The sequence below is a fragment of the Chamaea fasciata genome, unplaced genomic scaffold (assembly GCF_029207755.1).
Source record: "Chamaea fasciata isolate MVZ Bird 193981 ecotype frontalis unplaced genomic scaffold, bChaFas1.0.hap1 SCAF_20, whole genome shotgun sequence".
Classification (NCBI taxonomy): Eukaryota; Metazoa; Chordata; class Aves; order Passeriformes; family Sylviidae; genus Chamaea; species Chamaea fasciata.
This window is the reverse complement of record NW_027094105.1, coordinates 870441-884276: the sequence shown is the minus strand read 5'-3', so window position 1 is coordinate 884276 and position 13836 is coordinate 870441. Positions and strand designations below refer to the sequence as shown.

Sequence of the window (13836 nt, the reverse complement as noted above, 5' to 3'; positions counted from 1 at the left end):
GGGCATGGGAGCTGGAGGGCTCTGTGTGGGGCTGCCTGCTTATTTTGTCTATTTGCCTGTGGAGTCCCCATTCTGGAGGCACCCACAGCAGAGGGAGAAGGCAGCCTGGCCTCTAACGTCTGCCAGGGGACATCCATGCCTCTCACATCTGCAGGAGCCAGGAGGCACGGACCAAGAGTCATCTGCTCAGGGCACCTTGTGGGGTGCTCCCAGCTTGTGGGGTCCTCTCTGCCTGTTCACACCAGCAAGCCCACGGCCACGAGTGATGCTCCCTAGTGCTCTGCAAGGACCTGTCAGCATTGCTGGGACCCAGCGGCCGTGTGACACCCCCCACCCACCACGCTGAGCCCACCGTGTCCCCAGGGACCAGTGAGCCCCTGTGCCCAGGTGCCCCGGAGCTCAGCAGCGACTGGGGGGCTCTCAGGGGACCCTCTCTGCTCCCCCGACAGCCGGTGGCCATGGATCCCAGGGGACACAGTGGGGCGCATGGCTGATTTGGCAGTGGGAAAAAGCAGTGGTCCGACCTCTTCCCAGCCGCGGGGGCTGCAGGGGCTGCTGGCAGGGCCCCGTTCCCCGATGCTGCCCCACAGCCGCGGCCCCGGATGGGCACCGCCGCCGCGGAGCCGCTTCCAGCGGCGCTGATGCTGAGTCACCGCGGGCCCCTCGGAACGACCCGCGGGGGCCCGGCCGGCGGCGGCAGAAGGAGCGGGGCCGCAGGGAGGCTTCGGGAGCGGCCATGGGGAGAGGGTGTGTGGGGCAAGAGGGGCTGTGGGGTGGGGGAGCGGGATATGTGGGACAAGGGGAGACGGTCGGGGCACGGAGGAATGCGCGGGGAGGGGGCTGTGCGGGGCGGATGAAGGGGCGCGGGGGGGGGGAGGGCGCGGGGCAAGAGGGGTGAGGGGCGGGGAGGGGGCGTGCGGGGAGGTGGGGGTGCGGGGCGGGGAGGGGGTGTGCTGGGCGTCAGGCGCTGCGGCCGGCGGGCCCCGGCGCTGCTGAGCGAGAGAAATGTGAGGCGGCTGCACCACTGCGGCGGCACTGCGGGCGGCGGCGGGAGCGCGCAGCAGCGCCCGCGCCGCCGGGCCCCGGGAACGGCGGGCACGGAGCCGCCGCTGCCTGCCCGCTGCTGCCCGCCGCTGCCTGCACCTGCCGAGGGGCACAGGGGGGCCCGGCACCAGCCCCCCGCAGCCTGCGCTGCTGGCCGGGGGTGTTGCATCAGCCCCGCGCCGAGCCGGGGTCCGCGGCCGGGGGCGGCGGGGGGAGCCGGGGGAGGGCACGAAGGAGCTCCCCGGAGCGGCAGCGGCGGTACCTGCCGGCTCCCCCGGCCGCCGGTCCCCGCCGAGCATCCGGAGCAGCCCGGCGCCGCCAGCCCCGGCCTCTGTGCCCGCTTCCCTCCCCGCGCCGCCGCGGCCGCGGCCGGAGCGGGCGGCGGGGCCGGGGGAAGCGGAACCGGGGGCGGCCCGGCCGGCCAGGACCATCCCCGTGGAGCCGCGCCTCGGAGTCGCCGGCATCCCCGGGGAGCCGCGCCTGGCCGGGGCAGCGCCGCATCCCTCTGCCTCTCAGATAACCTCCGCCGCTCGGGCCTGCGGAGCCGCACCGGGCACGGAGCGGCGGCTGGCGGCTGAACCGGGACCCCTGCCCGGGGCCAGCGCAGGTAACGGCGGGCAGGGGCGGGGGGGTGACCCTGCGGGCGTGCGGGAGTGCACGTGTGTGCGTGCGGGGAGCGTTTGTGTGCACAGGCGTGTGCTCCGCGGGGCTGCGAGCGTGGGGCAGGGACGCGTGCGGCTGGGGATTGCGGTGGGAGGTTGGGGAGGGGAGGGTGCTGGGGAGGACTGTGTCACCCCCGAAGTGATGGGAATGCAGGGCACGGCGGAGGCCGTGTCACCCCCGAAGCGATGGGAATGCGGGGTACGGCGGGGGCTGTGTCACCCCAGAAATTAAGGGAATGCGGGGTACGGCGGGGGCTGTGTCACCCCAGAAATTATGGGGATGGCGGGGGGCTGTGTCGCCCCCGAGGCCGTGGGGGTGCGGGGTGCTGCGCCAGGGCTGTGCGTGAAGGGGTGTGACAGAACGAGCGTGGGAACGCGGTGACAGTGCGTGGCACTGCTGACCACCCGGATCGCTGTGCCCGGATCGTGGGCGCTGCGGGTGACTGTCTAAGTGAGAGCTGAAGGCAGAGCCCCCGGGGCTGCTGCTGCGTGCGGTGGGAGGGGGCGGGGGGGTGTGGAATATATGCTGCTTGTGGGGTGCAGGATGGGGGGTGCAGGATGTGGGCCCGTGATGGGGAATGAAAGAGGTGAGGCCTCCCTCTGCAGGGCAGGATGCTTGCAGGACTCCTGTGCTGCCAGGGTCTGGCCCCCGGGACACTCCGTCTGGGGCTGGGCAGGGATCCAGCCCACCCTTCCAGCCCTCGGGTACCCGGGGCTGAACCCCCACGGCCTCTCTTCATCCCCAAAGGCTGCTGCTGCTGCAAGCAGATGGCCCCCTCGGGCCCCCTCCGCCAGGCCTGGCAGCGCCCGGCAGGAGCAGGCATTCCTCTAACAGGATTTGCAGCGTGATGGAGGAGAGCGCCTTCGCCCTTCTCGGAGGAGAGCCGGGCTGGCGCAGGGGCTGCTGAGGGAGAAAATGGCCTCGGGCTGGCCGCGTGCCCCCCATCTCCTGCCCGCAAACGTGGCCTGTCCTCTCCATCAGCTCCGGGACAAGGGCAGGGAGCTGGGAAGGGGGGGGAGAGGAAGCTGGAGGGAGGGATAATAGCAGGGACAGATCAGGAGCAAGAGATGGAGGTAAAAATAGATCCACTGAGCAGAGGAGGGGCTAAACGTGAGAGAAAACCCTGAGCAGAGGCAGGTCGGTGGAGGAACCCCTTCAGGAGGGGCCCTGCAACCCAGCGGGGTTCTGGGGGACCTGCCCTCCCAGCCTCAGGGCAGAGGGGGTCCCGGGACCCCACGCTCGGGGCCGCCAAGGGGATGCCTGGGGGGAAATACCTGCCTGCTCCCACTTCCGCAGCCCAAGCGTGCGGGCGGATGGACAGGACCTGCAGGGCTCGGTTGCCAAATTGCCGGGATGCAGGCGGGCACGCATCCCGGGAGAGCGCTGGCAGGCAGTAGATCCCTGAAGAGCCTTGGACCCAACCTCCTCTCACTTTTCATTTCCAGCAAGCACGAAGCTGAACTGGGGACAGAGGTACCACCAGGGACCAAGGGGACAAGGTGTGTGGTGTCCTGGCCACAGCCAAGGTGAGCTGCCCCCCAGCACGGGATGTGCCCTGAGCCCCTGCCCTGTGGGAGCTGCTGGTGACGGCAAGTGGGAGAGCCGGGAAGTCAGAGCAAAGGAATTTGCAAACACATTCTTCAGCGCCACGAGGATCCCACTGCATGTAAACAGGAATAGAGGCCGGGCAGGGGCAAAGTGAGAGCTGCCTCCAGTTCTGCAAGACCCCCCCCCGAACTCACCTGCCCTGGGCAGTGTCCAGTGCCACTGTCCCCTAATTACTGTTCCCAACCGCAGCTGATCCGTTGTGGGAAGTGGCAGCAAAGGCGAAGAGCAGGGCTGCTGAGTGACTGCCAATGTCACGTTAACATCCCGGCGAGGCTGCAAGGAGCTGACGCTTTGATCACCCGCCCAAGAGCATCTGGAAGCAGGCAGGATGCCACTGTGAGCGCTGCCTTCTCCTGCCTGCCCCAGCCTGGCGCCTGGCACCCTCGGGGCTGGCTGCAGAAGAGGGGCGCGGGGCCCGCTGGCGCTGCCCCGTCCCCCCAGGATGCGCTCCCGCACCAATTGCTTCTCCCTGTGCTCCTGCTCCGCGGCCAGACCGAGATTGAAAGCTCAGCAGGCTGCCAGCATGTTTTAGCCTCATGCAGGCGTCCCTCAGAGACCCCAGAGCAGTGGACAGTAATGTGAAAACGATACTCATGTCGTGTCTGAAAGGGCAACAGGTCATCATTAAAATGGAGGCGATGAAAATCATCCACCCGGAGAAGTTCTCGGAGCTGCAGGCGTCGCAGCCGCGCTACGCGCCCGCCCCGCGCCGCGAGCCGCCCCTCGTGGCCAAGCGAGCGTGGCCCTCCGAGTCCGAGATCATCGTCAACCAGGCGTGCGGGGACATCCCTGCCTTGGATGCCACCCCTGGGCCCCTGCCGCTGCCCCGGACTCCCCCCTTGCCGCGGCGCGAGCGCGGCTACCAGGGCCAGCGCAAGGGCAGCTCCGAGGTCTGCTACCACCGGCAGCCGCCGTCGGACGAGGTGATCGTCAACCAGTACGTGCTGCACCCCTCGACACCCTGCGAGCCCCTGGAGTGCCCCACCTGCGGCCACATGTACAACTTCACCAACAAGCGGCCTCGCATCCTCTCCTGCCTGCACTCGGTGTGCGAGGAGTGCCTGCAGATCCTCTACGAGTCCTGCCCCAAGTACAAGTTCATCTCCTGCCCCACCTGCAAGCGGGAGACCGTCCTCTTCACTGACTACGGGCTGGCGGCGCTGGCCGTCAACACCAGTATCCTGAACAGACTGCCGGCCGAGGCCCTGGCTGCCAACCCTGTCCAGTGGAGCAGCGACACCGACCGCAGCTGCTACCAGACCTTCCGCCAGTACTGCGGGGCCGCCTGCACCTGCCACATCCGGAACCCGCTGTCCTCCTGCACCATCATGTGAGCCCCGCGCCCCGCCCGCTCCTCCGCAGCGGGGCACGGCGGGCGGGACAGCGCAGCTAGCGCCACGGCCAGTCAGTCCCCTGTCCCTTCTCTGCCAGTGGCACAGCCAGGGAATGCTCTAATACTCACCACGGCCAAGGATGTGGGACTGGTGTCCTTGCCAGCGCTCACGAGGGGCAGTGGGGGTGCTGGGACCTGGCAGCAGCCCCCTACTCACCTGTGGTGCCCGGGGAGAGGGACGCTGGCATGGGGAGCACATCTACCAGCGCATCCAGGGTCTGCGGCTCCCCTGGCCGTGCGGCGGGCGCTCCCGCGGCGCGTCGAGCATCTCACCGTGCTCCTTCCTCGGGCGCCCCTCCCTCCTCTCTCCCAAGAGCGGACGCTGGGTCCCAGCTGGAGTGACACCCTCCCCATCGCCCCACAGCCGGCAGCAGCAGCACAAGGAGCCCTGGAGATGCATGGTGCCACACTGGGCCACCCTCCCAGCACAGGAAGTGAGGACAGGCCCCCAGCTGCCCCCTCCACCCCCTCTCTGTAAGTTATTTGCCAAAGCTTTCATCTCAGTGGCCACGCCACCATGCGTCCGAGTCTCAGTAGCCACACCAAGCTGCCACACCGGCCCCTCGGATGCCAGCAGACACGTCCTCCGCAGGCCCTTGAGGAAAGCTCTACTTTGTCCTCGTTTTGGAGGATTCTTGTTTTTCCCCATCCATCCCCAGCCTCCCCATCCCAGGCCACTACGTGTTCACAAAGGCATTGAGCTGTGCCCGTTCTCTGCCCCTCCGCTCGGGACCCACACCTATGCCCCATGGGATGGCTCAGGAGGGTGGTATGGGGTCCAATACCCCAAACTGCTGACTCCAGCAAGGGGATTTGACCGAACAGGGGGCCTGAGATCTGGCTCCTGCCCACAGTCCCTTCCCCAGAGCAGCACCTCTGCTCTGACCCCTGTGCAGAGGGGCTGGCAGGGCAGCAGCCCCCTGTACACAGTCTTGCTTTCTCCAAAGCACCTGGAGGGGTAAGTTTGCTGCCAAAAAAGCAAAAAAAACCCCACAAAAACAAAAAACAAACAACAACAAATAAAGAAAAAGCCATAATTTTGGGTGCTCCCATGGGGCTGAGCACCACAACCCGGCATGGCCATGGCACCAGGGGCACACGCTGCCCAGTCCCAGGGCACCGGGGCTGGGTGAGCCTGAGGGGTCCCAGAACCCTGCATCCTGGAGGAAAATGCAGCCCCTGGCACTGGCCCAAGCCCAGCATCCATCCAGGGAGAGGGGCCAGTCCATGCCCCATCGCATCCCGAGGGAAGGGGTGATGCCGCTGGCGCAGCCCCAGGACCATTCTCCCCCCGGGGGAGAATGGCGCCGGTCCCGTCTCTGTGTTGCTCTGCCAATGCGTCCCGCTGCTGGTTGTGACCATGATCATGTTTTATACCCGGCCTTGTTCTGACCCCCATCAGTCTCCCCAATAAAGATTATATTGGAACGAAGACCGAGCTGGAGTCTGGGGGCTGCGGGCAGGAGTGGGGTGGCACATCGGGATGTGCCCTGGCCCTGCTCCATCGGTGGGGCAGGCTGGGGGGGCAATATCCAGGTTACAGCTTTCCCCTGGGCTGGCACCTCCCCCTCCAACCTGGCTTTCAGCTCTGATGGAGCTGTGTCCCCTCCCTGCCCAGCCCCTGCACAAGGCTGGGCACCTTGGGGGACCCTGCCCAGGTTGGCAAGGGGTCCCTTGCCACAGCAAGAGCCCTCAAACACCCGCTGGATGTCCCCTTTCTCCCCAGATGACGTGAGATACTCGGGGAAGGATGTGCCATTTGGTGGCACCTGCTGTAGAAGGGAGCTGGGCAGGGAAATGGGCAGTGCTGGGCTCCCCTTGCCCTGCTCTAGTGAGGCAGCTGCACCCACGGGCCCCTCTCTGCACCATCCCCACACCATGCAGGAATTGCCCGGGGGCTGGCATGCACCTGGCAACACCAGCACATGGCACCCATTGCCTGCCCCAACGGACCCTGGGGAGCTCCACAGCTGGGAGAGCCAGGAAGCTGTAGCAGAAGCAGCTGGGATGACGACCCCAGGACAACACAGCTCCCCAGGGCAAGCTGTACACACTGGCTGGTGTGGGCACGACCAGTGCCAGCCCCCAAATTTCCCTTCTCCAGGGGCAGTAACTGTCTCTGGGCCAAGGTGGAGCATCTGCTTCCAAAACAGCAGCACATCCAGGAGGGTGCAAGGGTGGCTGCAAACTCCTTTTCCTTCTGTGCTGGTTCCCATCCCAGGGGGGGTTCTATGCCTGGAAAACAGAACCACCTCCCAGTCCATGGGTGCAGAATTACAGCGCCGATAACGCAGCCAGTGCCTCCCCTGTCCCCGAGGATGCTGCAGCTGTGTCCTGTCTCCCTGTCCTTACCAACATCCCCATTCTGCACCTACATTCCACCATCCTTCATGCAGCCTTGGCACAGTGTGGGGGTCTCCTGGTGGTCACAGCAATTCCACACTGAGCCAAATGATGCAGCTGCTTGGGGGAGTTGGGGCAGCCCCACATCCAGGATGTGCATCTCCATTGCCCCAAAGGCTCAAGCCAAATTCTGCATAAAGAACTCTGGCACCCCAAAAGCTCATATTAAATCCAGGATGAGCATCTCTGTCCCTGAAGACACTGAAGCTGTGGGCCAGCAAGACCAGAGGTAGCAGCAATTTTGCCCTCAGTAGGAATTTACCCTTTTTATTACATAAGGACAAAGGGTACAATGTGTTCTCCCCTACCCTCATGGCACCTCTTGGGCACAGAGTAAATTTAAAACTGCTAATTTGATTTTGAGTTGCAATTAAGGAAGAAATAGGGCCTTTCAGGAGTAAGTACTGGGCGAGAGCCCATTTCTCCTGCCCTATTAACCTCGAATAAGCTCTTGCTGGAAGAGGGGCCAGGTTTGCTGCGGAGGACAGGGACACGGAGTGGTGCCAGCCCTTGTGTCACAGATGCAGTTGAATTAGAAGTCTTTCACATCCCTTAAAATGTTCCTATGGCCATTCTGAGTGTTGTGCCTCCGCGCTAAGTTTTTAAAGATCTCCAAGTCCTATGAGCTGCTTAAGCATGGCCAGGACATTGCTGCAGGAGCAGGTTTGGCCACATGAGAGCAGAGATGCTCCCAGATGTTCCCAGGTGAGCTGGTTGTAAAATCTCCTCGTTGTAACATCTGTCCCAGGCTGGGGTAAAGCTCTGGGCTCTCCCAGTGTCCAGTTTGGCTTGTGATAGAAGAGGGGACGTGGGGAATTAAATTGCTCCTGGGCACGACCCTTTTACCAAATGTCCTCATTTTAGATGGGAAATGCCAGGATTGGGCTGGTGGCATGGGTTCAAGGTATGGTGTTTGCCAGTCATTCTCTCCAGAGTTAAGAAGCATTTGGACAATGGTCCCAGGCACAGGGTGGGATTGCCAGGGTATCTGTGCACGGCCAGGAGTTGGACTGGATGATCCTGACGGGTTCTTTCCAACCCAGTGCATTCTGTGATTCTGTGAAAAGCAGATCCTGCAGCCCGGCTGCTTGATGCCCGGGGCTCAGGACTGGGGCTGCCTTGCTCCTGCACGGGACGGTGGCAGCGCTGGGCAGTGCCCAGGCCAGTCCCCATACGGTGGCCCCACCACCCCCATCCTCCCCCAGAGGTTGCACAACAGGACCAGTTCCCCATGGGTGCAAACAGCGGGAGGGTCCGGCCGCGGTGCAGTCGAGGCTGTGTTGGGCGATGGGGAAGCCCTTGCCTGGTTGCAGGGAGGTGGCTGAGCCCCAGGACTGTGCCCTCCTTGGGGACACGCAGCCTGGTCACACTTCCAAACGGCCGTTTCAGCGGAGAGGAAGCTGCTTGCCAAGTGCCAGCACCCGCTTGCACAACGGCGCAAGCCCGCGGTGACAGGATAGCGGGTGGTGGCACGGAGCCTGAGAGGCTGTGACAGGTCCCCTGGGCAGTGCTGGCCCCGCGGCTGGGGAGGGACTGATGAGCTCGGGAGCTTTCTTGGGGTCAAATCCAGGAGAGGGCTGCTGCAGGCACCGGCTCCTGCTCACTGCCCAGCTCCGTGTCCCCTCCCCGAGCTGGCCCTGTGGCTGCTGGCCCTCTGGTCGCACTCCCAAAGGGTGCAGGGTCCAGAGCCATGTCCCCAGAGTGGGGGGCTGAGTGGAGACAGGAGGGTGCTGCTGGTTGTGGTGCAATTGGGATGGGGATGCCTCTGGCCAGAGCAGGACCCAGGTCGGACATGCCGGGCTGCAGTGGGAGAAGACAGGAGAGAATGGGCAAGTCCCTACTGGGATGGGGACAGCCAAGTCACTGGGATGGGGACACCACATCACCTGGTGCCAGCAGCTGGGGGATGCCACCAAGCATTTGGGATGGTGCAATGGGACGTCGGGGAGGGGACATGTGGGAGGGGACGGGGCTGCAAGTGAGGAGGTTGGGTGGGTTTGGGGGGCTGTGCTGGAAGCTGTGCCCACAGCAGGAGCCCTGCATCAGCCCTGGGTCAGCCCTGTCAGCCCCCTGTTTGGGACCCTGCTCACCTATATCTCAGGCTGCTAAATATAACCCAGCCCTGGGAGTGAACATTTCAGCCAGGCTCCACATCACCCACAGGGTCCATCACACCACAGCCCCCAGGGACCCCCTTCTGGAGGGGATGGAGGTGCCCCTCAGCTTTCAGCACCCAGAGGTGCCAGCAGCCAGCTCAGGGAGCACGGGAGTGCTAGGAGTGTCCCGTGGGGACAGCTCTGGCCTGGTTCACCTGAACACCCCCACACAATGTAGAGCAGGGACACGAGCCTCCCTCATGGTGACAGGGTCCCCCGGCTGTCTGAGCTCCCCCTCCCCACAGGCTCCATGGAGCCAAAAACGCCCCAGCCAGGGCTGAACTGGCACTTCTCCTGATGGAGCTGCTCCACTTGGTATAAATAAATATTCCTTGGTGCCACCAGGGCTGGGGGGGCCCACCTGCTTCTGCCTGCTGACCTGACCTGTTTTGGGGTGCCCTGCTCCCACCCTGTGCCTCAGCACTTTGCCAGAGCAGCCCATGGCAGTGCTGATGCTGAGTGGCACCACTGTCCTGGCAAAGCCCACAGCCCCAGTCTCTGCCCTCCTGGGCACAAGGACATGGTTTTTCCGTGGGGGTGTGTGGGCACAGCAGTGCTCGCTGGCTTCACACCCCCCCAGCTTCTGGGAAGGGGGTCGGGGGGCTGGCACCCTGTGGTCTGTCCCCCACAGCCCTGGGGAGGTGCCCACGGGGTGTTTCCAGGGAAGAAGGGCAAAGCCAGCACAAGGGGATGGTTGCACAAGCCCAGCACAGCCAGGCAGGAGGACAGGGCACAGCAGTGTCACCAGCCCCTCAGCAGGGCTGGGCTGAGGTGGACAGTCAGCGATGACAGCACAGGGAGGGGGAAATTGGCCTGGGGTGAGCACAGAGCCTTGGCAGGACACCCAGAGGAGGCCAGCAGTGACAGAGTGCTGCACACTCCAGGCTGTGGAGGTGGGTGTCAGCACCCCCAAAATGGAATCCTGGAAGGACCTCGAGGACAACTACCTGCCACCCACCACCAGCCCAAAGGTGGCTGAAAGCCTGGGAGGATCCCCATCCCTGTCCCCTTGGGGTACAGGTTTCCCCGAGGAGTGTGGAGGAACAAAGGTGCAGAGCAGCCACACTGTGACCCAGACATCACCTGGCTGGTGGGCGGCCCCACGCGAGGCCAGCAGTCAAAAGCAGAGCCCAGATCCTGCTCACCCCTGGGACACTCCATGGCAGGTCCCATGTGGGCACAGCTCTGGTGCCACTCACCACAGGCTCCTCCACCCTTGTATGGCAGGGACAGAGCCATGTTTGCTCACTTATCTCCCCAAAGGGCACGGTCTGAGCACAGGCTGGCACGGCTCGGCAGGGGCTGGGAGGTGTCTTGATGGAGCAAACACCGCTTGTAGGGTGGCTGGGGACCACTGGCTGTGCCCATCCCCTCCTTGTGTCAATGCTGGGCCCCAAGGGGACATGCTCAGCGCAGGCCCTGAACTCAGCTGGACACGGCTGTGGTACAAACACAGATTGTATTTTCCCAGCCCATCTGTCCTGGGTGCGGGTGGCACAGTCCATGGCACAGCCCATGGTACAGCCCATGGCACAGCTCACGGCAAAGTCCATGGCACAGCCCTGCTCTGCCCGCAGAGCCTCTCTGGTCCACAGCCCCCAGGCCAGGGATGGGCCCCAGCACAGGAAGGGCTCCCACTCCATCCTCCCCTTGGCTGCGGCAGCGATGCGTCACCTGGGGGGTGCCTCGGTGTAGGTGATGTGCACCTCCAGGGTCGCCTCCCTCGGCTGCCTGCTCCTGCTCCTCCGCTGCCTCACCTGCTCTGGGCTCACTGGCAGTGCCAGGTGCCCCAGGCACCAGGGTCACAGGCTTGCTCCCAGCTGGCACTACAGCCGTGGGCAGAGCTGGAGCTGGGCTCCTCTCCCCACACACGCTCAGCCTGAGGGCACAAACCCAGCGCTATTTGTCGAGGATGAGGAAGAGCATCACCATGAGGACGATGGGAAGGAAGATGAGGAGCAGGCTGAGCATCTCTGCCGCCAGCAGCAGCGCCAGCAGCAGGAGGTAGCAGCAGCGGCAGCGCCGCTCCAGCCGGGCCAGGGCACGGATCAGGCAGGGCGGGTACCGCACGCAGGGCAGGCACCCGAACATGCGGCTGGTGTGGAAGCGCACCTGGAAGCGATGCTCGAGGGCGCCGGCCAGGCCCGGGCGCCGGGGCGGCAGGGCAGGGGGCCGGGAGGCGGCCAGGGCGCCGGGGGAGCCGGGCTGGGCGTGCAGCAGGAGCAGCTCCTCCTGCAGCTTGCAGATCTCCCACTCCAGCATGGGCGTCTTCTGGCGGCAGATGGGGCAGCGCACGCGGCCGAACTCGGCGCCGGTGGCCGTGTCCATGATGGCCCGCAGGCAGGCGCGGCACAGACCGTGGTTACAGTTCAGCACGGCCGCCTTGTGCCGCTGCTCGTCGTAGGGCTCCGTGCAGATGGGGCACTCGTCCTCGCTGCCCGCCAGCACGGGGCACGGCTCTGCTGCCACCGGCGCCCCATGGCTCGATGCCTCCTCTGCCTCGCCGAAGAGGCTCAGGACGGAGCTGGAGGCTCTTTGGGAGCTGGGCGATGGGCTCTCCCCGCGGGGCAGGACGGCGCCCGCCGTGTCGGCAGCGGGAGGGGCCTGGCCCGCAGGCAGGGAGGCGCCGTGGGCAGGCGGCTCCTCGTGCCCGGGCAGGAGCGGCTCCCTGGCATCCTCCGCCGGTGGCGGCTCCCAGCGTCCCCAGGCAGCGGCAGACGCCTCTCCGCAGCGTCGGGGCGGCTCCCCGGGGTCCCCTGAGCCCGGAGTCTCGCTCTCGTCCCGCTGCCTGGCACGGCCTTCCCCCGGGGCCGCCTGCACCGGCGGCGGGCCGGCTTCTGCCTTCTCGCCCCCCGCCGGCTCCATCGGGGGGCCAGAGCGGCCACCCCGCCCACCCCGCGCCTGCCGGGGCCCTTCGGGGCTGGGTGCCCGACGTGGGTGCTGGTCCAGGGCACGAGGCTCCTTCAGCAAGGCTGCCTGAAGGGCTTGAAGGCCGCAGTGTCCGCACAGAGTCTCAGCATCCCTCCAGTGCGGTTTGGGGCGTCCTCCCAAAGCAGTGGGTCAGGAGCCTCTGACACCGGCTGCAGCCCCATCACCCTCACCGAGAGGCCACCCAAGAGGGGCAGCACCGTGAGCATCCAACAGCCTTCTCCTCCTCCTCCTCTTCCTCCTCCTCCCCAGCACCAACGCAGTACTGACCCGCCACGGTCCAGAGGAGAGGGCACTGAGCTGGGTGCTGCCGGGCGCTGCCCGCTGTGCCAGAAGGGTGCAGGCGTGCTGGGCACCCGTGCAGGCAGCTGCCTCCTGCCGTGGGCCAGGCAGGGCTGGGACCGAGCCTGGCTGTAACCAGTCTGGTTTGTCAGCTTCTGGAAGCGGCTCAAATGCAGGGAGCCCGGGGCAGGCAGCCATGCCCGCACCAATCAGCTCCCGCCGGAGCTGGGGAGGAGCTGGGCCCACGGCCGCCTCTTCTCCTTGCCAGCACAAGTGGAGTCACCTTTGTGACCGGTGCTGCCCACACCACTGTCCCTGGGGCAGGGCAGCGTGGCCCTGTGCTCCACCAGTACAGCCTCCCGACGTGGCCCTGCGCTCCTCCAGCGCAGCCCCCAGCTCAGACCCCAGTACAGCCCCCCAGCATGGACCCGGGACCATCCCCAGGACAGGCCCTGTGCTGCCCCCGTCCAACTCCCTGTCCCGTGTTGGTCCCTGTACTGGGCCACCTCTTCTTGCCATGTCCCAGACAGCAGGGCCTGGAAGTTTCCTTCCAGGTTTCCTTCCAGATTTCCCACCTGGACAGTGCCCTAGATGAGGGAGGGGATGGTGGCACCAGGGCGATGACTGCTCTGCAGCAGCTCTGCACTGGCCCCACTGTCCCTGGCACATGGAGACACTCAGCCCAGTCAGGGTTTGCAAGAGCTGCTCAGAGCGAAGCAGTGGGGTGGGGAGTCCCCAAATCACCGTTTCCCGTCACTGTGATGCCACAGCTTGAGCAATGCCCCCCCCGGGCACTGCTCGCCCTTCCAGGACCCCATGACTCGGCCATGGGTGGGTAGCTGGGTCACAGGCATGGTGTGGCACCACTGTCCCTTCCTGTCCTAGCCTGCTCCCAGGGAATGTCCCTGCTGATTCATGCCCTGGGTCTTAATTGCTATTTACACAGTGGCACCCAGTTCACAGAACTGGGGGAGGAAGGTGGTGGCATTGGTCCCACTGGGTCACAGGCAGGGCCAGGAGGGTGCACAGCCTCGAGGCTGCAGGGAAAGGACTGGAAGCAGCTCCCAGGATGGGGTGGAGGAGAGATGCAGCTGAGCAGGCACTTGGGGAAGGGAATAAGTCAGCAGGAACTCAGAGCTCAGACCTCAGCAGGCTCAGGATGAACTGGCAGCAGAGAGAGGCATCGAGGCTTCCTCCTGAGCCTGTCCCTGCAGGCCTTGGCCACTGGAGACAGGGGGAACAGGTCTGTCCAGGCAGCCTCCTCCTGCAGCAAGCACTGCTGAGTAATGCCGGGGTGGAGAGACTCTCATGCAACACTTCCCTTCCTCTGGCCCTGCCACAAACAGCGGCCACTGCCAT

General features: G+C 65.3%; 2 protein-coding genes across 5 annotated transcripts; one reads left to right on the top strand and one right to left on the bottom strand.

The window, feature by feature from the left end:
* The first annotated feature begins 680 nt into the window (after positions 1-680).
* RNF208 (ring finger protein 208) lies at positions 681-5718 on the top strand. Of its 4 annotated transcripts, none has more exons than XM_066201328.1 (3): positions 681-747; positions 1561-1651; positions 3153-5718. In XM_066201328.1, the coding sequence occupies exon 3, from the start codon at positions 3852-3854 to the stop codon at positions 4647-4649; it is 798 nt and encodes a 265-aa protein (XP_066057425.1). In that variant the 5' UTR covers positions 681-747; positions 1561-1651; positions 3153-3851; the 3' UTR covers positions 4650-5718. The 4 variants fall into 4 exon arrangements, with proteins under 4 accessions (XP_066057425.1, XP_066057427.1, XP_066057426.1 ...); XM_066201330.1 differs by lacking the exon at positions 681-747 and having other exon boundaries at positions 999-1651; positions 3153-3233; positions 3505-5718; XM_066201329.1 differs by lacking the exon at positions 681-747 and having other exon boundaries at positions 999-1651; positions 3153-3233; positions 3352-5718.
* A 5014-nt stretch (positions 5719-10732) lies between these two features.
* LOC136299534 (uncharacterized) lies at positions 10733-12602 on the bottom strand. The gene has a single exon (XM_066201253.1). The coding sequence runs from the start codon at positions 12130-12132 to the stop codon at positions 11167-11169; it is 966 nt and encodes a 321-aa protein (XP_066057350.1). The 5' UTR covers positions 12133-12602; the 3' UTR covers positions 10733-11166.
* Positions 12603-13836: the final 1234 nt, after the last annotated feature.